General features: G+C 46.2%; 3 protein-coding genes and 1 long non-coding RNA gene across 9 annotated transcripts in view; 2 read left to right on the forward strand and 2 right to left on the reverse strand.

Moving 5' to 3' along the window:
* Positions 1–194: 194 nt before the first annotated feature.
* LOC105189037 (DNA replication-related element factor) lies at positions 195–3,686 on the reverse strand. 2 transcript variants are annotated; one of them, XM_011150867.3, is made up of 4 exons: positions 1,816–3,686; positions 1,251–1,669; positions 1,010–1,161; positions 195–860 (listed from the first exon to the last, which is right to left on the reverse strand). In XM_011150867.3, exons 1-4 carry the CDS (start codon positions 3,097–3,099, stop codon positions 592–594), a joined length of 2,124 nt encoding a protein of 707 aa, XP_011149169.1. In that variant the 5' UTR covers positions 3,100–3,686; the 3' UTR covers positions 195–591. The 2 variants fall into 2 exon arrangements, with proteins under 2 accessions (XP_011149169.1, XP_011149168.1); XM_011150866.3 differs by having other exon boundaries at positions 195–914; positions 1,816–3,683.
* A 300-nt stretch (positions 3,687–3,986) lies between these two features.
* On the forward strand, positions 3,987–6,307 carry PIG-B (phosphatidylinositol glycan anchor biosynthesis class B). 4 transcript variants are annotated; one of them, XM_025303091.1, is made up of 2 exons: positions 3,987–4,183; positions 4,683–6,307. In XM_025303091.1, exons 1-2 carry the CDS (start codon positions 4,135–4,137, stop codon positions 5,930–5,932), a joined length of 1,299 nt encoding a protein of 432 aa, XP_025158876.1. In that variant the 5' UTR covers positions 3,987–4,134; the 3' UTR covers positions 5,933–6,307. The 4 variants fall into 4 exon arrangements, with proteins under 4 accessions (XP_025158876.1, XP_025158943.1, XP_011149167.1 ...); XM_025303158.1 differs by lacking the exon at positions 3,987–4,183 and having other exon boundaries at positions 4,190–5,650; positions 6,194–6,307; XM_025303128.1 differs by lacking the exon at positions 3,987–4,183 and adding an exon at positions 4,191–4,397.
* Positions 6,308–6,847: 540 nt separating this feature from the next.
* LOC105189036 (uncharacterized) lies at positions 6,848–12,396 on the reverse strand. The gene is made up of 5 exons (XR_850234.3): positions 9,662–12,396; positions 9,335–9,575; positions 8,370–8,545; positions 7,801–7,995; positions 6,848–7,249 (listed from the first exon to the last, which is right to left on the reverse strand). It is a non-coding gene; the product is annotated as an uncharacterized LOC105189036 (long non-coding RNA).
* Positions 12,397–12,801: 405 nt separating this feature from the next.
* Positions 12,802–24,266, forward strand: part of LOC105189034 (RNA-binding protein fusilli) — a 28,231-nt gene continuing 16,766 nt past the window's right edge. The window contains exon 1 of one of the 2 annotated variants that reach the window (XM_019844060.2): positions 12,802–13,710. In XM_019844060.2, the coding sequence (XP_019699619.1) occupies positions 13,516–13,710 (195 nt within the window). In that variant the 5' untranslated portion in view covers positions 12,802–13,515. The remainder of the gene's footprint in view (positions 13,711–24,266) is intronic. The other variant, XM_025303282.1, reaches the window with a different exon arrangement.

The raw sequence follows: 24,266 nt of genomic DNA on the forward strand, positions 1-24,266 counted from the left end.
TGCATGAATTCATAAAATTTTAATTATCAAAGAAAATAGGTGATTAAAGTTGACCATTTAGAAATCTCCAATTGTTTTAATAAATTATTTTCTAATTTCGAGGAAACAATATTTTCTGGTCTTACATACAATTTAATGACATATTTTTGTAATTTTACGATCAAGAAATATTGAAACAATAAAATATATTAAAGTTTTGATAAAACGGAACAATCATACTTTTATTAAAGTAATGCTAATGTACAACTCTAAATTCTTTTCTTTATATCCTTTTATCATTCACATTTAGCATCAGTATCAAATTTGTAATTTTAATCAACGAAATACATACGGTCAGAAACATACAATTTAAGTTTCCTATATGTAAGAAATATACATACACACATACATACATATACACACACATACGCGACATGCATAATTCCTAGAATATACATCTATACACAGGGAGTTCCCTTTCGTGCATATTATTCGGGTTTTTTTAAATTGTAATGAAAGTTTTCTTCATTCTTTATGAAAATATTTTGTATTTTAACATAAACACACAGTAATCCTTCGAACATTTTTTGCAAAGAAAAGGTAAGAAAATGTTCACACTGTGTGATTACCGTGTAGGAAAAGTAATTTGTCGATTAGATGAGGTGGTATCGCGGCTCGTCTTGTATCGTACAGAATCTGCACGTCTGCCGGTATTCGTGTAGGCGGTGCACAGCAAGCAGGTACGCAATGATATCTACTCGCTAGCTTCCCTAGGTTTGGACACTTTGCAGAAACTTTGGCCCACCATTGCAAGGGACAATAGTCGAGCGGAGCCGTCGATTCCGATTGATACTGGACCATCTCCAAATCTGCCTTTTTGTCTGCAGGTAATATATTCTTTTTAACACAATAGTCGCCAAGTAAGAACTCCATACCTGTAATGAAACATTCATTTCGCGTAACAGTGTATGTTTCATTATCACATTGCCATTAGAGATACGTCGTAATAATAATTGCAATTTAAGACTACCTGATCTACTTCTTTTAATCGGTGTCTCACTCTGAATCCTTCCAGAATTGTTTTCCCCGGATTCTTGCTGAATCACTTTGGTTAGCATTTCCTTTATGGGATTAGCAACCATCTTTTTATCATCATCCGTGGCATATGGTAATTGTTTGAATCTATATTCCACATGACAGAAAACAAAATTTTGTTAATATATCAAAATAATATAGAAAATTCAAAGAGATTTCTACAAGACGAGATCTACCTGGGGTCCAAAGTAGTTGCGATTTGTAGAAGCAATGAAACGTCGTTATTAGAGTACCGCTCGCACAACATGTTCGATAAAGATTCTTTGAACGTCTTAGCGACATCATTGTCCGATTCTTTCACTTTGAGATGCGACGATACGAGTTGCCAAAGTAACGGTTTTAATAACGATATTAGAGGCATTTTTTCCTCACTTAGTGTCATAATAGTAACTTTGAATGGTTCGAGAACATTCACAAGATCTTCCATGATTTTCCATTGTTCACTGGTGAGATCAACCATTTCCTGATCTATACCATCCATATTTTCCAAAAGAGACATAATTATGTTGCGACGTAATACCATTTGTTCCAACATTGTGTATGTTGACATCCAAACAGTAGGATAATCCATTAGCATTGTGTTTTCTTCCAGATGCTAACAAAAAATCAAATAATAAAACACTTGTGAAATATTACTTCTACTCTATTATATATATATATATATATATATATATATATATATATATATATATATATATAATAGATTATATATTAAATATATTTTTTTGTATACAAGGATACCTCTGTCAATTGTTCTTGCATGGTTAATGTTGCTGATGCATCTGCACGACTTAGAATTGTCCCAATAACTGCTCGACATTTAGATAATATTGGAGCTACTTCGGAATCTTCAAAACAAGCCTGTGCACACACTTGCAAAGAATAGAGCAAGCATGGGACTATAGTCACATTACGATTTCTTAAAGCATTAAGTAATTCTATTCTTGAAGTACTGACAACCACTGCTGTAATTCTCTCAATTTTGATTTGCCATTCATACAATAATATATCTATGGCGTTACCCCATTGAGACTCGTCCCAATCCAATGGTGCATGTATAGTACTTAGAACTTTGCATTCTAAGGCTGCTTCACCAGGGTTCTGATAATAGATTGACATAGTAATAAAGTTCTCATCTGAGTTTGATTTCCACTCTTCCATTGTCAATCCTACATCAGAGGTGATATCTGACAATACTCCTACCACAGAGATGCGGAAAGTCTCATATATCTTTGGTATGATCTCCTCTTCCAGTTTGTTCTTACTGGGAATCTCACAGGGTGAGCGTAAAGTAGCCACTAATCTCTGGAAGCCACGTCCTTCCACAACTTCTGGCAATTGCAGGTCCATTATGATAAATTCTGCTATAGCATCAGACACAGTTTTACCATCTATACTGGATTGACTTGTTCCATTGTCCTCCGACATGAGAAACGCCACATTCTGATTGTTGCTGCTGGATCCATCCTTGATCATCATTCTCAATGGTTGACCAATGGTGATATCATCTTCAATATTCGACAGGCTTATATTGGGATCCGTAACAAATTGTATGTCACCATCTATTTGAACAGTGCCATCCACATTTGTGGTATAAATATGTTGTGCTGGACTGAGACCTTTCAGCAGTCTTTTCTGCATCCTGCGCTCCTTGGTCTCTTGAGGGACAACCTGCCCTTGCTTACGTGGTGGATTGGATAGCTCCAGTTCTAACAACTCCTGGGCATGCTTGTTTTGCAGATGCATGCGCAGATTGCTAGTGTTACGGTTATAGGCGATCTGCGTCTTGCACAGTATACAAACAATCTTCACTTTGGTGAGGATGTCGCCGTCGTCGGTGGCTGGAAACCCAAAGAATTTCCAATAAATACTCCTCATTGACATCGGCACGACCAGTTTCTTATAGGTGAATGTATGCTTCTCTTCCATCATTTTCGCCAATACCATTTGCACATCCTTGCTGTCCTCAAGTACGTTCGCTTTCGTTGAGCTGTTTGAAGCCGACGATTGCTTGTTACTCTCCATATCAAGCGAGCTCAGCACTTCGGCATCAACGTGTCTGTTGTTTCCTTTTCTCTCAGTAAACCCGTTTCAATGCAGCACCCATTTAACGCCAGTACGGCGTGCGAAAATACCTCACATAATATCGTCAGTATCTCGTCAAAATGGTGGCCTTTCGTTGCATAATTTCAAGCACAATGCTGCGCCGAGGCGCATCGTGCATCAATTGATCACTATTGTCTGCTGCCGGCCGCCTTTCACGGAATCAACAAATTTACCGCGTGCCGCACTCGCGCCGATATATCTATCTCTCCTCGTGCTCTCTCCCCGTCGATGAATTATTCCGCAGATATCGAAGTTCAATTTCTCGCGTCGAAAAGACCGATGGCCAGAAATCGGCTATCGACCAGCGCTCGCTCGCTCGCAACAACGCTATCGACTTCGCGCCGTTCGCCCAAGGAATATCGTTATCTATAGATCTCGCCAGACCTCGCTCAATCGATTCGACCGTTCGGCTCTTGCGCACAAAATTACGAAGATGCACTGCACACGAACGGAACGTGACGCGCGTTGCATCAATCTGTTCTTTGTGGGAGAGCGCAATGGCTTCCAGCGGACTCGCGAGAAGCGAGATGTGCCTGACGACCAATCGATTCACCGTCCTTCCGCAGGAACAACGCGTCGATTGGATCCGGCTACCATTTCTTGATTTGAAGGGGGAGAGAAACGACTGTGCGAACGGAAGTACACTCAATTGGCCATCTTGCTTTTATTCAAACGTTGCAAAAGACGGCGATCCAGTCAATCGTTCTCTGCTGCCCGTTTCTGCCAATGTGGATAAAATCTTGAGTTGCGTTTAAACTCTATTTATTACGGAGACTTGAACTCAGATCAAAATTTAATCGATGTCGGCAGAAACGAGTATGTGTTTGTTACTTTCGAGAGTTCTAAAAAATGTTGAACGTCGCGTCACGTCGAGATATCTGAAAGTTTCAGCTGGCGACATCTTTTGTCTGGAAAACATAAGTCTGGTGGTTTGTTCTTTGTTCCACGCTGTCTATGGTTAAACCTAACCCAACTTTACTGGTCTTCGACGAACTGTTGGCTGGTGAGTGATTAGAGGTTGTCGTGAGATTTGGTTTGGATTTGGATTATATACTCGGTGATATATATATATATAATTTCTGTAAAACATGGAAAATATATATATATATATATCGTCATAGGAATTTGCATGTCCGAGGGATGCATTCAGTTTCTTTATCCAGCAGCGGTAATATAGTACCGGCTTTTTAAGTACAGATAGCTGGATTGATCAGAAGGTACGTCTCCGATAAAAAAAAAAATGACGCATGGATTAGCCTGAGAAATGTTCCTGCCGAAAAAGCTCGGAACGTTATCTCGTCTGATACTATGGCGGTTAACTGCTGTGGTCCTCGTGCAGACCGCCCATGTACCAGACGAATATTGGCAGTCCCTGGAAGTGGCTCATCGTACAGCCTTCGGCTACGGCCACCTCACTTGGGAATGGGCGGCGATGATTCGCAGTTATACGTATCCGTTCTTGATATCGATCCTCTATCGTGTACTCGCCGTGTTCTCTTTAGACTTCATATGGCTCCTGACGATGTTGCCTCGAGTCTTCCAAGCTGTTCTCGTCGCTTATGCGGACTACAGATTCTACCAGTGGACTAAGTGCAAGTGGATGCTGTTGGTCTTGTGTCTGAACTGGTACTGGTATTACTGTGCCACGAGAACTCTCATAAACACCGTAGAGACTGCTTGCACCACTATAGCTTTAACGATATTCCCGTGGAAAGGCAGCCGTGTGCAAAGTGTGAAGTTTCTGTGGATCGTGGGCTTCCTCAGTATGGCGAGGCCCACCGCTGCGGTCATCTGGCTTCCGTTGTGCATATACCACATTTCTGCAAGTACAGAAAGGAAAGTAGCGTTACTTGGTCGCTACGTGATGATATGCTGCGCCTGTCTCGCGACTTCTGTGCTAATAGACAGCGTTTGTTACGGAACGTTTGTGATCACCCCGTGGAGATTTTTCCAAGCGAATGTGCTCGGAGGCGTCGGGGATGTGTACGGTAAACAGCACGTGTTGTGGTACATCTTCGCCGGCTTGCCCGTGCTGCTCGGGCTATACTGCGCTCCGTTCGTCTTGGCCGTCTGGCGGATACTCAGATATTCCGTTTATTTGCAGCGAGAAACGGTCATGCTCCTAGTCATCGGCTGGACGTTGACGGTTTACTCGTTGCTGTCCCACAAGGAATTCCGATTCATCTTGCCGCTCCTGCCGATGTTCATCTACACGAGCTCCGCTTGCACATATCGTCTGAAAATCAGAGTCACGGAATTCGCGCGTAAGAGCATCTTGGCGTTGTTGGTGTGCAGCAACGTCGTGCCCGGTCTCTACTTTTCCCTGATCCATCAGCGTGGCACGTTGGACGCGATGGGCCTCTTGCGGGACGAAATCTCTCACGCGGACCCATCGCAGCCGACAGACACGCTGATCCTGGCCCCGTGCCACGCCATGCCGCTCTACAGTCATCTGCACGTGAACGCGTCCGTAAGATTTTTAACTTGCGAGCCGAATCTGGGCAATTCCGGATACTACGTCGACGAAGCGGATCGATTTTTCGCGAACCCGTCGACCTGGCTTGACGACAATTATGTTAGCAACAAGGTCGCTACGTTACCGACCTACGTGATAACGTTCGATAACGTCGCGAGTAAGATAACGGAATTTTTGCGCTCTTATAAATTGATCGCCAAAGTATTCCACACACACTTTCCAGAGTCGAATTATGGGAGATATATATTGTTGTATAAACACGCTACTTTCAGTTGAAGGAACACGCTTCGTTACGTGGACGTAATAATGGAAGCTGTATTTAACGAATAAATTGAAATTTTGCAATAAAGAGATATATATATATATATATATATATGTCAATTTCTCTCTGAAAGATCTCTCGATGACCTCCGATTTCTACGTTCACCGTGCTAAGATTAGTTCTGTTGCGAGAGAGAAGATAGAATTTTCCCCGTTCCACGAATTGTTTCTCCTGTTTCACGGTCAGGATAACAGCGATTTCTTGCGATTTCTCAGGAAAGTCAGCTCGTCGCCACGTGATGATCGAAGGAATGCCGGCGTTCTCGCTATCGATGACAAAAAGCCGCACCTCCGACTCGTTCGGTCATTAATAACGATTAGGCGAAGCAGTAATAAAAGCGGAGGATCACTCGCGCTAAAAACGACCCGGAGGAAGGGGCAGGAAGAGAGTACAGCCCTCCCCGCTTGAAATAAATGGGTACCGTTAGTAAGTAGGACTCGAATCCCAGACCCGATGCGGGAACGATAACGATTCTAACGGTACTCGTAACTCCGCACTAGAGACGCGTATACTGGAGGTTTGTTTTTTTATTGCTGAACTGATGTACACTTTTGGGAGTTGAGTAGGAGAAGGAGGAAAGGAGAGAACTAGCTTCAGATGGCGCAATCTGTTCAGCGAGAGAAAAACCTTAGGTTTTTCAAAATGGCTCGAGTGTCTTTCCTTTTCTTGGGTAAATTTCTTGAATAGTCCACTGAGAAAATTCGTTTTCTTGAGAAATTTCCAGAAGTTCTCTCTCTCTCTCTCTCTGTCTCTCTCTCTTTCTCACCGTCCAAAACCGTTTTGAAACCTAATGTACCGGGACGCAATTGTCAGCCGAAATTATCAAGGAGCATATCCCGTCGACGTATTTCTTCGCGATCATGAATATGTCAAAATAAATAACGTCTGAATTTATTGAAAACCTTGAAATTATTCCTATTTTACAATTCAACAATATTTACATAGATTTATAGCAGTACCTATTATGCAACAGTTCTAAATGCTAATATAAGAAATAATATGACGCACAACTCCAAAAAAGTATTTCGCATTTGGACGCGTGCTTGAAATATTGAAATGTCAAGGATGCTCCATTTACATCTCGATTATACACCGAACCGAAAACTTTCGGTAAAATTGAGATAAACTTATAGGTTGCATTTGATAATAAATCGACTCTTCATCACCGAATTAGGTTGCATCTTTTGCTCTTAGAGGGTGAGAAAAGTGTGTAATATATTGCTGAAGATGAAAGAGCCGAAGAATCTGTGCGTGCTGAGGTACTGGTTCAGCTGGAAAAAGGAAAAACAACCGCCTAGTGTCACATGTTTTACATTCCTGCGAGAACTTTTCGGTATCCTTTTTGCTGAGTAAGAATAAGAAATGAGGTAAGAGCGAGAGAGTGCAAGCGTCGAACAGCATAGAGATACGAAAGCGGAGAGTAAATAGAGCAGTACGAAAAATCAGGGGAAATAAGGATGAGGCGACGGGGCGGCATGGGACGGCTGCACATCGGGATGCGGATTTTCAGAAACACCAGGATATGGACAATCGTGCACCAGCAACGCAATGCGAGCAGACGAAACGTGATGCGCGGCGAGTCGTGATAAAGTAAGTTAACTCGACGGTAACTCCGTAATCGAAGGTATACGCTATGCAGCAAGAAGACGGCCGGTAAACGGAGAATGGAAGAAAATATAAAGGGGGGACTGACTACATGGAGTCAACGTTCCGGGCGGGTCAGCGACCACAATGTGCTCGCTCGCTCGCTCGCACTCTCCTCTGCTCTTCTCTCTCCTTTTCTCTCTCTCGATCTCCTCTTCGCTCCTTCGCTCGCTCTCACCTGATCGCACACCTCTTCTCTCTTCCGTCTTCATCGAGAGCCGCTTCCTTGCGCGGCGCCGCGTTGCTACTCGCTCGAACGCGCGCGATATCCGTGAAACCGCGCTTTGCGTGCGCGAGCCGACTCCTTGGACTTCCTCCTCGTGAATCGCCACCCTCGCGGTGCGGTTATTAGGATCCAACTGTTACGGCGTACCTGCAAGGACCAAGGACGCGCGACTGAGCGATTCAATGATCTACGTGAGAATTATCCAGCGATACTTAAAACTCGACTCGGGGAATTTAACGATGTCGCGGATTGTAGCCCACCTTTCGTCTTTCGACGATGCGTGCGCTTTTAATAAATTGTCATACATTACCATCGACTGCTCGAGGTGCGCGAGTTAATGTCACGGTGAGGGTTAATTCGGATTCGCTTTCCGATGATCTTTCGAAATAACATACCGGGGGTCCGCGAAAGACCTGTCGCGGCGTTTCGAAAGTTACATAGGCAGACACGTGTGTATGAGCGTGCACAGCCGCTCGAGAGAAAGTTCCTCGCAACGGTGAATCCGCTCTCTATCCTCTTACCGTGCGGCGCGCGGCCAAGAGAATCCAAAGTGGATCGACCTCGTCGCCGGAATCGCGAGGAATCCCTTTGATAATCTCTCCTCGACAAACCTCGAGTCTAATTGTGGACTGCCCTCGCGCGGTGTTGCCGATGAAAATTTCATCATCTTAACGGTCCTCTTCTTCGGATTTTGATTCTAGAAAGATAGCAAAAGAGAAAGAGAGAGAGAGAGAGAGAGAGAGAGAGAAGGATCGTTATATCCAAGAAGTTAATCAGCGTTAAAAAATCGATCCTCGGATCCTCTCGCGATCTCTCACCAAGAAGAATTTATCCTGAGGCTAGATCTTGTCTCTGGAAAGGAAGAGAGAAAAGGAGAGACAGAGAAGGGGACCGTTGATCACAGCGAGTTAAGCGAATCGAACCTCAGGATCTCACGATCTTTCACAATCTTTCGTGAAGAAAAATTCATGACGGAGCCGGTGTATTCAATCAGTATTCACAGGCCACATTGTTTCCCGAGCGCGGTTTCCCATCCGGAAGCTGAGAGAACCCCGGAGGACGAGCTTCAATTCTATCGGTAAAATTGCTCATTAGCTTCGTCGCGCATTCCGCGATGACATCGCGCGGGGACTTTTCGTTTTTGCCGTGTGAATCGACCGTTCGCTGTTGCCGCGGGAAGAGGAAAAAAAGAATAGCAGCGTTAATTGACGGTCGGTGGTAGGATCCGTTAAAACACGACGAACACGGGGCGAGGGGGGAGGAATTTCAAGCGGTAAAGCTAAGTCGCAATAATGCGATATATATCCATACCGAGGACGAGCGAACGAAGTATGGATATAGATGGTACAGAGTCCGATATCGTAAACCGGCTTTCCTCAACGGAATATACCGGAATCCAGGCAGACTTTGCTCTCGGAGGTTTTAACGCGCTTAACTACCATTACATGCCTCCGTTCGCGTTCCTTCGGAATATGCTAAAGCGCACCTGAAAGCAACGAGTCCCAATGATACGTTTCGCGTGTGTTCGTCGAAACGTCCTCTCTTCTTCTCTTTCTCGATTCGCTCGGCATTGAAAGAGCGCGTGATCTCGTCGAGTCAAATTCCCGAAAAGGACATCCCGAAGCAAATGTTTCGTCGCTCTCTTTCTCATGTAAATCGCTATTTTCTCCTCTCTCTCTTTCTCTCTCTTGTCTCTCTCCGAAGGCCTTGCGAGCTCCAGACTTATGCTACACCAAATGAACGGTATTATTTACGAGTTCACGCGGCTCTACGAGACTTAACGCGGCTCATAAACAATATTACAACGTAATACCTATCATCGCGAAGCGTCATCTCCGTAGTCCGCCATTTCCGCGCGTCTTCACAACCCTGAAGAGCGGAGTCACGCTGAGATTATTCTCGCCGATCGATCGGCACTCTCGCCCGCTCGATTCCCTCTCTCGCGGCGACACGGCTAATATTTCGCGCGAAGACGCTTCTCCGGCGACGTAACAGTTCCCGGCCGTCATCGCGGAGCCCGGTTCATCATCGTGGAGCCGTGAGCGCGCCGGCGCGAGAGAACGACGAGATGCACTTGCGTGCGCCTTCCTTCCCCTGGGCGGCTGATGCGCGCCGCCGCTTCTGACCAATCGCGGCCGGCAGGCAACAGGTGGCCGGCCAATCCGGACGCTGCGTCGGCGCGACACCCGTTGATCTTACCTACAACTAAGCGCTCTGCTCCCGCGGCAGATATTCCGCGTATCCTACCCGAATCTGCTGCCTGAGAGCAGCTATATTCGCGTCTCGTCCGTCTCTTTCTCTCCTTCCCTCTCCTTCTCGCTCCCAGCACTCGCGACGAGTGGCAAGTGCGGCGTTACAATCGGCGATCCGACGCGCGCAAAAATCGACAAGAGGAACCGAACGGAATCAATTTACGCGATTTGCGCTGCGATATATCATCGTGTTGCGCCGCTTTCGTCGACATTTTCCGCACTTTCTCCCATAATTACGACGACGTTTTCGACACAGTACCCTCGCGTTCCCTCGCGAGCACGTCTACTTCGTCCGAGCGCGATGGAAAGTATCAATTCGTCATTTCCGCGCGACGCTTCCTCGTCCTCTCCCTCTCTGCTCCGCTGCCGACGATGATTACGTCCGTGAGATATTTCCCGTCGAGCGTCCAGCGTTCTCCGACACACGGCTCGAGTGCGGCACGTGTGAGCGCCACCCTTCCGCGCCGCGCTGCGGCCAGCGGCGCGCGTCTCGAGCAGCGAACACTCCGCCCGAGAGAAAAGCGACAACAAGAACGGACGTCGAACGGAACCGCCCGTCCGTGCGGCAAGGCCGCGTGATCGCGATTACGCGAAGGGAGCCGGCGCGACGGTATCGAGGACATCGACATCGTTGCTACGTTGCACGTGTCGCCGATACGTGCACACTATAGCACTTGGAGAGCGGTCGCGCGCCATTTTCACCGTTCATCGGACCGCTCAACGTCGAATCGGCGATTTCCGCGGCGCTCGCTCTTTCGCTCTCTCGCTCTCTCGCCGAAGGAAGCAACGATTGCGTTCGGAAAATACCACGCCGTTCCGTAGGAATTACCTATCTACGATTGGTGCTTACTTTCGGACCTACCAATGACAGCCGTCCCTCAAAAGCCGATCGCTCGTGTTCTCCAAATGCAGCTAGCTTCTTCCGCGTTACCGTCGTGCGTTCCGACGGATATCGGCGGAGGGAGGAGCACGACGGCGCCATCGTGAGCGGCGCTCGCGTATCATCCGCGCGTAGCGACGATAGACGGCGTCGAGACGTAGAGAATACTTCTCGCGCGCGCATGTTCCATTGAGCGCGCGTATTCGGCGGAGCCCGCCATGTGCATTGGCGACGAATGTGTCGGTGTCGAGGCTCGGCAACGGTGCGATGTACCTCTTACACAGGCTCTTCCGAGCTGCTCCGGATCCCTCCAGGTAAACGCAATGGCACCGACAAGCGGCCTCAACCGGGAGCGATGCGAGTGGTGGAGGGTCTGCGCACCTGGCGCAGACCCTCCACTTTGACCTGCCTTTCCCTTCGCCGCTCTAATCTGGCTCGGCCGGGATTTCCGTCACTCTCGCCGCATCTCGCTCCCAACTGACGATCGCGGCCCCAGGTATATCGGTCGTGTCATTGTCCGTGTGTGAGTGCGTGTATGTGTGTGTGTGTGTGTGTGTGTGTGATGAAATCGTACATCGTGTACTTCACGTTACGTTTTGCGCTTATCTCTCGCCGATATCTCGCGTCTTCCTGCCATTCTTCCTTTCTCTATCTCTCTTCTTGTCTCTTTCCTTCTCCTCCTCTCTCTCTCACACACATACACACACACACACACACACACACATACACTATTTCGCTCCTACTCGTTCGGCCTGTCTCCATTTTCCATCTCCTCACTTCAGGCAGGTATAAGCAGGCAAATACTCGATGCTCCTTTCCCCAAGTTTCTCAGCCAAGTCTCTCGATTCCAATTCGAGCTGCATTTTCGCAAACGGCAAACGGTTCATGCGGGTTATACAGCGGTTTCGATAATACGCCGGCAGTTCAAGGTTCGTCCTGAGAAAACAAGTCGAGCGTTTTTTCTTCGATTAGATCGATGTATCGCGATATGAAACACATATACACGCACACATCCGACTTGAGCGCTCCGCGCTCGCTGCTATCTTCACTCCGTGCAATTCTTTTTTGCGGCAGCGCACAATAAGCGTTTCTTTTTATATCTTCGTGTATTTTCAAACAGGTCGTACTATCATTATGCGTAAATTGAAATTCCATCGTTATACGCTGATTTGTTTTTGCCGTTTCCTTAGCAAGAACAGCCTCACGGCGGCGCAACAGGTATACTTTTTCGTTCTCCCCTCTCTCTTCCGTTCGTGCTACGTAACTCCTGAATATTTAATATCTCCTCGTTCTATCCAACATGTTATTGACGGGAATTCAACTCCTGCCCGATATTCACTATCTTTTTCCTTTTTACTTTCTTTTTTTGCTATTCGCTCGACAAGATCCTTGCACAGCATAGCACAACAAGTACTCCCTTCTCCTTCTCTCTCTCTCTCTCTCTCTCTCTCTCTCTCTCTCTCTCTCTCCCCTTCTCTTTTTCCATCTCTTTTTGTTTCTTTCTATCTCTTTCTCCCATTACCTGCACTACCTAACCCTTTAATGTTGGTTCCTGACATCCTTGTCTAACGCGATACGCAACCAACTTGTCATTAACGCGGATCGAAATCCCGCTAGATATTAATTTGTTTTTGCCATTTGCCAGGCAAGAACTACTCTGCAACGCGTTTCCTTCCCTCTCTCTCTCTCTCTCTCTCTCTCCCTCTCTCCCTCTTTCTCTCCTCCTCTCTCGGTACCCCTCCACACTCCTGTGTCCTCTCTCTCTCTCTCTCTCTCTCTCTCTCTCTCTCTCTCTCTTTCCCTCCGCTTCTTCCTCTTTATCCCCTCGTAAGACACCGTGCAAGCAAGGACTAGCCAACGGGAGAGGGGCAACGTCGACGCGCAGTCGCCAGGTGAGGCAACGTCGACGACGTGTTCGCTTCGCGACGCTCGGCCGGGGGGACATACGGCCAGTGCTGCACGAAACACCTTGCAACGTTCGACGGTGCTCCGTCCGACCGTGAGCGAACGTCCAACCGACAAGTAAAAAGAGACGGGGAGACAGAGAGTGAGAGAGAAAGAGGGAGAGAGACGAACGGGGAGAACGCGACCAGTCTCGAGACCGGGAATCGATCCTGTTCGCGGACTCCGTCTTCGCGGAGCGCCCGTTCGCGTGTCCGCGAAGGTGTCGGTTATCTCGGTCGGAAATCACAGTCGATTCATAACCTCAAACCGCTGTGAGCAATGGGAAGCATGTCGCGACTCGCGGATAATCGGTGAATAAAGCAGTGCCGAACGAGGGAATTGGAGAAAGAGAGAGAGAGAGAGAGGAGATAGATAGATAGACACATCACGAAAATCGGTCGATAGTTGCTACCTTCGTTCGTTTATGTATTTTCGACGCCGAGTGCGGCGAGACTAGTTACCGCGAGTGTGAGAGTGCAACATCGTGCTCGTGGAAGACGTTCGTCGCGCACAGTACACAAGGTGTGAAATCGCATTAGCAGGGGACGAAGCAGGTTCGCTATCAAGACACTCCTGGCTCACACGGGAACGATGCAAACGACAGGAATGAGGACGGCGGGAGGAACAGGAGGAGCAGTAGCAGCAGCAACAGCAGGAGGAGGCTCGTCGACCCACCTGGTCGTCCTTTATGTGGCGACCGCTGGCCTCCAGGGGAACGCGCTGGGCTCCGACGAGGAGGAGATCACGTTACTCGTCTATGTACTCATCGATGTGCTGCAGAATAAGGTAAGGAGGCAGAAAGAGAGGAGAGAGAAAAAGAGAAGAGGTGTAGGTGAACGAGAGAGAGAGAGAGAGAGAGAGAGAGAGAGAGAGAGAGAGAGAGAGAGAGAGAGAGAGAGAGAGAGAGAGAGAGAGAGAGAGAAAGAAAGAAAGAGCGAGAGAGCGCGAGTTAGTGAAGAACAGGGAGGGGAAGGGAGAGGCGGAAGTGGTTCGCCACGGATGAGTTGATTCTCGACTCAGGATTCACCTTTTCGCTGTAACGTTCGTGAATCGTGATAATGCAGCGATCGAGCATCGCGCTGGATCGCTGGATCGCTGGATTCTTGATCCGAAAACGCCGCGCTCCGGAAAATCCTTCACGAGGGAAACGATCGCCGGCTCGAAAGATCGATCGCGCACGGATCGATGTAGCCGTGATTTTCCAAATCGAAGGATCACCGTTCGTTCTACTCGCGATGTCTGAGCATATTTAAGTTCAGAAACGGTGTCGATTCGTTTAAATCGGACCGCGTCGCGGGGGGACGTGAGCAAAGAGCGGAGTGTAGAGAGTGCAATTGTAACGAATAGGCCTGAAGATAGGTGCGTTCGGTGTGCGAAGGTGTGCCGCGGCAACGTTCACGGCGAAATTTTCGCCGAGCGCGGATCATTCAAATTCTGTCGTCGACACGTCGCGTCGGCCGGAGATTTCCAGTCGTCCTTAAATGTCCTTAAATCGCCGCGTGAATTATGACGCGAATCGCGAATGACTCGCGAATAAAACACCTGTCCGCGAAGCGGTGATAAAAATAAAAATGATATTTCACACCAGACCGATGGGAAGTTCTTCATACACACGAGTTGTAGTTCGCTTAGCATAATCCTTGGACTTACATGCTAATTCGACTCTGTCGATGAGAATATCGCCGACAGGAACATGGAAAATGCCGCCATGGTAAAAGCTTAGCGAATGCCTAGGAATGATTTTAAAGTCATCGGAGTCGACGACATAATCGTTAGCGATAATCGAATTGTCTATCGAGATGCCCGGTGCTTTGAATTTCTCGAAACGGCGGAAATATGGCGGAGACGACAGGGTCGACGTCGACGGAATCATCATCGGTTTTTTATATCACGGAGAGATCGAGAAGTGTCCGTAACGGACGAGCAAGAGAACACGCGCACGATTTAAGTATCATGATTAGCGAGTTTTTTAAAACTTTGCACTCTAGCCCCGTCTTCGTCCTGACGTGGATGTAAATAAAAAAAATTATGATATAAACAAAAAACTCATCGACGTAACGCGCGTTAATATTCTGCGTGATCATTTCTCGAGAGTTGCGACATACGACCAAGGTACCGACTTATGGCGATAACAGGTGCAATGTCGCGATCTGATATAAATAATTAATTTTTCTTCGAAGAATCACAATAAGGCAAAAAAGTTAACGACTCAGGTCGCGTACGCGAGCTTATACCTCGCTTAATTTTCAGGCTATCAGTTCTTCGCCGTTCTGTACAACGTTGGACGAGTGAAAGCATAATTATCATTGAACTTAATGATACCGAGCTTTTCAGTTTCGTTTTGTTCAATTTTATATTAATATATCGACTTGACGATGCAAAAACGGAGAATTCTTTACGGCCACGCGGTGCAGTCTTCCGGTCAATGTATTCTGCGGTTCAATTCAAGAAAGTGATTCATTATGCCTGTGACGGCGACGAGGAAACGAGCGGAAAGTGTTTGTCATCTTACGCTTGAAAGAATGATTTCTCTATTATGAAACTGTCGCAGCTCATAGAAGGAACTTGCAGAATGCAAGCCGAGAATCACATTGTAAACAGAGCGACGTACAGAGAGCGGATAAAAATCACGCGGTCGAATCAGTCGCGCGTCTGTCGGGACAGTACGAAGCAACGCTAGAATTTTCGAAATTGGCGTTCAACGTCAAAATTGCTTTGATCGCTAACTGTCAACAACTTTGTCATTGACCATCGCGCTTTTGATTTCAAGCGTCTTCAAGCTCGAGTATCTTCGAGTATCTCGCGACGTTGCGCGAAACCATTCCGGCGCTTAATCTGTCGCTATAAATTATCACGATATTTTTCTTAAGTTTCAACACGCCTCTCCAAACAAAAGTTGTGTGTAATTTCTGATAAAAAATTATTAGCAGTGTATAATATTTATTCTGAGATTCCGGTTCTTGAGTAATACAGATTGTGTCGGACATTCTTGCGTTTTTCCCTCGATCTTGTGAATTTTGTTCTTTTCTCGTTTCTTGGTTGAAGATCGCGCTTTTTATGGAAAATCAGGCAAATATACGCATGCGCGCACGTGTAAATAAAAAATTCCCCGTTTCTCTCTCGGGAAACCACCATGGCTATTGGAATTCGCTTTTCTGCGAATTGTATTTTTTTTTGCTTTGCTTTAAAATGTGAAATACCTCGGTATCTAAGCCGCATGATAAAAGCGCGAAACAAGTCGACCACGCTTTTATCGAGAAGCTCACCTTCATAGATAATAAAGACCTCCTATTTATTCATGAGTTTCCGTATCATTGACTACAATCTCTCAGTCCTAAGCAAATATTTTAATTTCGTGCACAAGGTAATGTTCCGATATTATTATTCATATTTTGTAGACGTATTTCGCATTATATATTTTATCCAGTCCCATAAATAATCATATTCGAGTGTACCTCCGATTATTTTTCGTTATCAGTAGAGCCGCTTTTTCACTTTTAACATTACTCGTCCGTTGCCGATGTTCTCGGAATCGAGGAAACTTTTCTTCGAACAAACAATTGATAAGCTAGAAATTAAATGAGGATAAAGTAAGAAGGCAACGAGTGAAGAAAGTATTTAGGAGAAAATGGAATTTTATTCCCTCAAACTTTGAAGAAATCTCACGAGATAAATTTCTTTATTCTGAATCATCGAAAAAGATTGTAAAAAACTGTTTACGACCTCCAAGTAAAAACTCGCGACATTGATTCAAAATACGCGCTGTTCCGAGCGATTACGGTATCTCGCCGAATAAATAACCGATGTTTTATGTTCAAATAGAATATACGCAGGAATAATCAGGTATATTAAATTTTACAATTACATGCGTTTCTAAACGGTCGAGATTAGATGCCGAAAGAAATATCGAGGCTTTCCGAACGTCCGTCAGATTACACAGACACTCGTGGAAGACCCTTCCGATTGTTTCCACGCGGTAGAAACAATAATCGTCCTCGAACGCAACGAGTTGAATGCGATGCCCATTGTAAGAGCTTGCGACGCTGAATTCGTTGTGCAAAATGCGGCACTTCTACTCTCACGGAAGCCGGTCGGCATCATACACGGCACGTTTGCGCGGTCATGCCGGTGCATGTCGTTGGCTGCCATTGTTTCTCGAATTACCCGACGGGGGCGGAGCATCGCGCCCTCGAAAGGTCGTCCGCTACCTCTATCATCTAACGTGCCCCGGTGCGACCGCCCGATTACGTTATGTCGCCAGTGAGGTTGGCGCTTTGCGAATTTCGTGCTTTTGCTCGTGGATCACGTGGACCTCTCCCGCGTCGCGACTCGTCAATCTGAAATGTATTTTGGGAAGTGGAAAGATAGAAAGAAAGCGTCTAACACAATTTAAACATATAACCGGAAAACCTAATGAAACGAACTGACGAGTGCGCGCGTCGCGAATTGCATTCATTTAGCATGCTGAAATAAGGAGTGGAAATTGGCGCGTTGAATATCGTTGAATCCTTTTGTTTACTTGCAGCTCTATCGCATTGATCAAACCCCCGAGAATATATATACCGTCGTAACTGCCGAATTAGTGAGCGTATTTCGCAAATTAGACGGAAATTAGTCTTATCTCGGGAAATATTATAGTTTCTCCCAGATAACGATCTCTTGGAGATTCTCAGAGTTCTAATTCGATTCCCTCGCTACAACTGAAACTCGCGTCCTCGGAAGAGGAGACACGAGCAACGCCGTGCGTGACTCGATCTTGCGTAAAAGTAGTCGCGATGTCTCTTCCCTTTCACGATTGAGACATCTCTTGCGCGTTCCGCGTAATTTCGCGCCGCGAGTGCCCGCGCCCGAGTGATTCAACATCGCGATGCGACGCAACCCGGAGAATTGAGAAACGAAAAGAAGAGCAGAAAAAGACAAAAGAGACGCAAGTGCGAAAATTTCATGCTTCCACTTCCGCGCGAGGAGTCCGCAAGTCGTGTTACTGATAACAACGGCGTGCCGCGTAATCGCAAGACCGAAACGTCGCGATACAACGCAAATACAACGCACCGTCTTACCGCGGTGCGTCAAAAATAGGTTCTGTTTTTCTATATCGCGCTAATTTCGTGGCTAATTTAAGTCGCACTCGCGCGACGTTTCTTCATTCTTTTTGAAATTCGGCGCCGCTGAATAAGCGAGCGAGAGAAGAGGAGGAGGAGAGCGGCGCCACACGGCAGCATATTAGAACGGTGCGGCAACAGGTGCGCCTAGTTTTCTTTATTCCTTGTTGCGAATCGCGCGCGCCTTGCACGAGTGCGCCCGGGTTCCATCTGGTCGATCGTTTCCTTTTTCCCCCGAGTCACATACCTGCCGGCTTACCTGCCTTGCCTGCCTGGTTGCCTATTTTCCTGCCTACCTGCCTGCCTATATCTCGAATGCTACCCGATCGGGGACAATGGCCGCGAGAGCCGTGCTCCTCTCGCTTCTCACGAGACTACTATGTAGAGAGAGAGAGAGAGAGAGAGAGAGAGAGAGAGAGAGAACGCGCGAGGGGGGGGCATAGAGAGAGAGAAGGAGAGAGGAAATTGGACGATAATACACAGACTGCCGATGATGATATCGCGGCTAGATAACAGTCGCCCTGACATAACACCTCGAAAATCTCACATTTTTTCAGCATGATGCACCTCGTGATTTGCGCGGGATTGACGCACACGCGCACCTTTTTCGACTTTCTCCGGAATAATTGCGTCGGAAAAACATGCTTTCGTTCTCATTTTCTCTCGCGATCAATCTTATCTTGCAGGAAGCACCGCGGATGAAATCAGGACGGTCGATATAGTTTCGTGAGTCTTCGCGAGATAGTGCGTCGACTTCACGGGATTTTACGTAAATAGGAAGTTTGATGGTTACATGCGTAACGACCAGCGACACAGCATACACACACACACACATACACATTATCTTCTCGTCGAAATGACGAGGAGTTTCAATTCCACGACCGAGAATTCTTCCCTTACACTGTAATCTTCTTCCAAATGGAATCAACGATAAGAGTTTATGGGCCGCGAGTTTACAGACACGCTCACGTTTACTTCTCATTACAAAACTCCTCTACTGTCGAGGATACCAGCCAGCCGGCTCCGTTGGCCGAGTGTGTCGGCAACACGGTATAGCTACACAGTTTATCCTCCAGGACCGATCTCATAACTCTCTTGCGGCGAGTTGCCTCTCGTTGCGGCTGGCGTCCCGCGCTTCTTGATGCCCGACTAGGTCTGTGTATTGCATCGGCGTTGTCCGTCGTAGATTTGCGCGGAGTATTCTTGCGAGAGAACCGAGAGAGAGGACGTTGACTTTATATCCTGGCAGCAACGTTCTCGCGGCTATCTCGAGGCGCGCATACCGTTCAGGGACGCAAAACGAGCGAGAGAGAGAAAGAGAATTGACAGAGAGAGAGGGGGGGAGGGAGGGAGGGAGGGAGGGAGGGAGGGAGGGAGGGAGGGAGGGAGGGAGAGAGAGAGAGAGAGAGAGAGAGAGAGAGAGAGAGAGAGAGAGAGAGAGAGAGAGAGAGAGAGAGAGAGAGAGAGAGAGAGAGAGAGACATAGCCGTCTCGTCTGTGCGTGAATTAAAGCCGCAACGCGCCGCGATCGCGGAATTTCGTTCCAATCGTCGAATACCGCGATGCGCCTTGCTCTCGCACGGAGAGACGGGAAAACTTTATCTAAGAGCGTCGAGATAAGTGGCATAAACACGTGATTGACGCAATTTCTAGCGTTCCAGAGCGGAGCGCGGAGGTTTTCGAGCGCGCTCGCGCGATTGATTAAAAGTCGTGACTCTCGCGGATATTATTGGCGTCCCAGGCTTGTCGTTAACGACATTAGCGTTGCTTAATTATACATCTGGGTATGCATGCGTAAGCATGCGCGAGCAAAAAAGGAATTACATTTTATTGCCTTTTTTTTGTGAAATCGTACAGTAACGATGTTGTAGTCTGCGCGTTTGCGTTGCGAAAAAAGCGGCGACACCTGAGTATTGTCTTTGTCTCTCCATTTATATCTCGGACGATTCGTTTATCGTTCGCTTTATCTCCATGGAAATCTGCGTCTCGTCGCAGAAGCGCGACATTCTCGGGCGACAAGGTGGTGAATATGTACGAGCCCTATGACTCGCGACCGGCCGACCGCTCCATTCCGGTCCACCATCTTAAGTCTTTTCTCTTTTCCCTCCTTCGCTCTCTCTCGCGTGTTGTGTTGGTTTCTCCCACCTCGCGAGCCTTCCACTATGGTCGCTGCTGCGAATCAGAATTATGTCTTGTGCGCGAGAGCGGCATGAGACACGCGGTCAAACGTAGGAATATGAAACGCGAGGGCTCAGGATCCGAGCTCTCGCTGGGATCCGCGTTCGAGAGGCAAGGATAAGGATAGAATGTAACGGGTTCTGAACGGACGGAGAGAAAGAAGAAGATAGGAATGAAGGAATGGCTCCCGAAAGAAATGAAAAAATAAAAAACATGATAGGACGCGGTAGCTTGGAGATTTCGAGTTTCCAAGGTGATGAAATTCGCCATCGCGATTTAAAGCAACAAATATTATGTCACTTCCCGCAGGACACACAAACGCCGAACTCGTGTTCAGCGCGGATCAGTTTACGTAACGTGTGTCCGCACGTCACGTTCGCACATTCTTGTTTGTTTTTTCGTTCCTCTCGCGGTGCGTTTCTTAACCACACGCCAAGGTGGTAGTAGGACATTATAACCTCTCCAAGGCGAAGCGGAACCTTTGACCCTCCGACACTCCCCACCACGCGCGTCTCCGTCGTGACGTTGTCGGATCGGTCGAGCATTTAAAATTTATAAGGACATCAAACATGTATAACATTCGATTTTGATTCGACCTTGTGCGTGCGCGGCGTTTTATGAGATTGCGACATCCTACCAAAAAAAGGGATACGCGTGCATGCATACAGACACACATACACACACAATGCACACATGCACACATACCTCTACCTCGCTCGCTGATTTCTCTTCTGCTCCTGTTTTTTCTCTCATGCCACCTCATGCCTGTTTCTTCTGTACAGTTCGAATGATATTTCCAGTGCGGTGATGTTTGTGAAACTCGACCGTGAAACTTTTATCTCACAAAAATTCGCTCCTCCCGGAGGTGTAGCTTCGAGAGAGATGGCTGAAATATGCGCTGAAAACATTCGTCTCTCGATGATGCTTGTCTGTCATTAGCTACTTTCCTCCGGCTGCTTCTCGCGAAATGACTCGAACATGAGCAATCACTTGAGAATAATTTCGCTCCAACCTGTCGTGTTCGGAAGCTGGTTTCGTTGGTGTCCTTAACGCAAGCCTCATGGCGCAGAATTATTGTTCATCACACGTCTTCTAATTGATTCCACAGCGGCGGCAGCTGCGTTACGCGATTCTTCAGGAACTCGTTTCAGCGTCCGTCGAAATAGACGTGCTCTCGTCTTTTTTTAGGCTTTTCCCAAAAACTGAAATCGCATATTTTCAAGACTCGCCGCCGCTCTTAACGTTCCTTCTTAACGTACGTTCTTAACGTACGTTTGTTTGTGCGTGCTGTGAGCCTCGGAATTCCGTGGGACACATTCATGTTACAGTATAATTTCCACGTGGACACCCGTTCACACGATGTGCGCACTGTCCTTTACGTAAATATTCACGTTGCCTCGCGTGTGCCTGCACAAGAGACACGCGCATGTTCCTCAGCTAGAATTAGTATGAGTTGAACAATTTATTGTGTACTGGCATTGTTCAACTTGCTGTCCCGCATGTAACAACATAAAATGCGTTGTCCGACAAGTTCGTAGGGATTTTCGCGAAAAATTCAAAGCTGGTACTTTTATAATAGAGCATAACTTTATCCGATGACGCATTTGCCATCTCCTTCGATGGCAAAAAGTCGTAGAACAGAAAGAAAAACGACAGAAATTAAGTGACGTTTAGAAGGTATCTTCAAGGAATTCTTTCTGAAGAAAATTATTATAGTCGGACAAAAAAACGGGATCGCGAGGGTTAATTAATTGCACGGCTGCAGGAACGAGCGTTACACGGGCCTCCGTGAACTCGTTCCAGCTGCTGCCTCGATTGTTGAGAGAGACTTCCCGATCTTTTTCTGCTCAAAAACCGGCCGACTCGCGGAATCGCGTATTTTCATGCGCCGTTTCGAGCGTCGCTCGTTCGTGCGAAAGTGTCGGACCTGCGAGGGACATGTTCTTGATTCTTTACGGTGCAGTTTTAAAGTAGACGCACGTTCGCGCACGTTTTCGTGAAGACTGCTTGGCTGGTTTCTCTTTCTTCTTTTTTTCGGTAGAAATTATTCCTCACGCGCGCACTGAAGGATCTTTGCGCGCGCGCGCATGGAGGCCGTCGCTCGCGAAGAAGAGAGCGAACGACTTCAAAATTTACGTAACGCCGCAAAGGGGAGATCTCTCTCTCTCTCTCTCTCTCTCTCTCGCTGTTGCGCCACGACTTTTCATCGACACGCGGCACCGCTGGAGAAGCTAATCTGCGCGAGCTCGCACGGCACAACGATGATGATGAATCGCCTCGCAGAACCACCTTGATCCGTTAACCCCGCCGCGTCAAAGAACCTGTCTATTAAGTTCCCGGCGCGGATCGCGCACGTCGCGAACGAAGCTATAAATACTCTAATCCACGTTCGTAAGTATCGAGCCGAGTGAATCCGAGTCAAAGATTTTCCACGATCTGCGAGGCGGACGTGAATCGTCTGCTTTGTGAAATACTTGTGCTACTTTGGCGATGTTAATTTTCGAACGAATTGTACTTGTAAAATGTATAGCTGGAGTAGATATACTTGAATAATCGTGTAATATTAATAATCGAATAGTTACTTCATAACATATAATAATTTAATAATTGAAATAAAATTCAGGTACCAAATTTTTTACTTGAAAAATATAAAAGCTTGAATTATTCAGAGAGTTGAAAGATTTTAATTTAATTAATTTTATTTCGCGCCAAATATCCAATTCTTCCACAAGGCAGTAAAGTAATATGTATAAGCTCAAAAATTGCAATTTTTTTCTTTTTTAAGAACAGTACATACATCCGGATAGGTGAAAACCGGCTTGCAGTGACATTTGAATTTATGAATATCGGAATATATTTGAAATCTGAAGTATGTATGTGCTTAATAGATTTTAGTAGTAGCAATAATCAAGAATGTAGTTAACATTCGCAGATTTACGAGGTACGATTCGATCGACTGAGCGGTTGAAAAGTATGAACTAACAAGCTGAAATGGCGTTTTGCTGCAATCTCTTCCGAAACTACTACTGTTACTTGTTGACGGTTTTTAATAATTTTGAGACACCCCGTGCACCGCTGTATATTTGCACGAAGGCACTTGCTGAAGGCATACGAGCGATATGCACATTATCGTTTACGTATGCGTACTCATGCTGATTTAGTACTTACGTATACCTGCATAAAGGATATGCGGGTTCAGCAAGGTCGAGGGACTTTTGTACTTCAGCCGCCGCCTTTGCATTAAGTTTTCCTTATACTATGTCACAATGAACAGCTTATGCCACGGGTCTAAATTTTGAAGAAATTTTTAACAACTCTGAGGAAGAGATTTGTAGAGGAATTTCTAAGAAAATACCAACAACTATACTTTCAAACTGCACATTTTTTTCTTTTTAATTTTCATCTTCATTTTAAACTTTTTTTTCTACAGTTCTTCGTTCCTTATTTTATACTGATTCTTTCAAGTTTTGGATAAGCTAGCACGATTATGATATTAATTTATTTATCTATTTGAATAGGATAATATTCTTTTAGAATACATATACGAGATGATAATAAACAAAATAAAATACATAAACAGTTTAAAGTTTCAAATTTGCTATAAAACATATTATGCGACTCTAAAAGAAAGGTGAATCTTTCATAAGAATACCAAACAGGAATATTGAATAGTAAAAGTTCTTATTATGGATTGTTACATACCATGAATTGTTATACTAAATCCGTCGATTAATCCCGACTCTATGCCCGTTATATTCGTGTACATAACCTGCAGATACGCGGTATTATTTATAAATTTTTGTTTATCTACGATAAGATACATCTCTTCCTGAATTACCACCTACCTCGATACGCTCGCTTCATTTCGCTCCACATAACAGCCAATAATCAAGGATAGACTTTACACGATTCATTCAAAAATATTTGCTGTGATCCGTTCTTGCTTTCTTTTTACTTGGTCTTCCACTACGGTTGCTCGTTAGAATTATCTTTCTCTCTTGCGTGCGGTTCCTTAGAGGTAGACCTTGACCTCGCGGATGGTCACACGGGCCACGTTGTGGGG

Source organism: Harpegnathos saltator, unplaced genomic scaffold (genome assembly GCF_003227715.2).
Source record: "Harpegnathos saltator strain DR-91 unplaced genomic scaffold, Hsal_v8.6 scaffold1, whole genome shotgun sequence".
NCBI classification, from domain to species: Eukaryota; Metazoa; Arthropoda; class Insecta; order Hymenoptera; family Formicidae; genus Harpegnathos; species Harpegnathos saltator.

What these genes read in the sequence shown, in the direction of transcription:
- LOC105189037 (XM_011150866.3), bottom strand. Translation starts at nt 3,099, where the DNA reads ATGGAGAGTAACAAGCAATCGTCGGCTTCAAACAGCTCAACGAAAGCG. An exon ending in TGCAAGAACAATTGACAGAG is followed by an intron (nt 1,670 to 1,815) that starts GTATCCTTGTAT and finishes ATTTTTTGTTAG; the next exon opens with CATCTGGAAGAAAACACAAT. An exon ending in GCAACTACTTTGGACCCCAG is followed by an intron (nt 1,162 to 1,250) that starts GTAGATCTCGTC and finishes TGTGGAATATAG; the next exon opens with ATTCAAACAATTACCATATG.
- PIG-B (XM_011150865.3), top strand. Translation starts at nt 4,445, where the DNA reads ATGTTCCTGCCGAAAAAGCTCGGAACGTTATCTCGTCTGATACTATGG.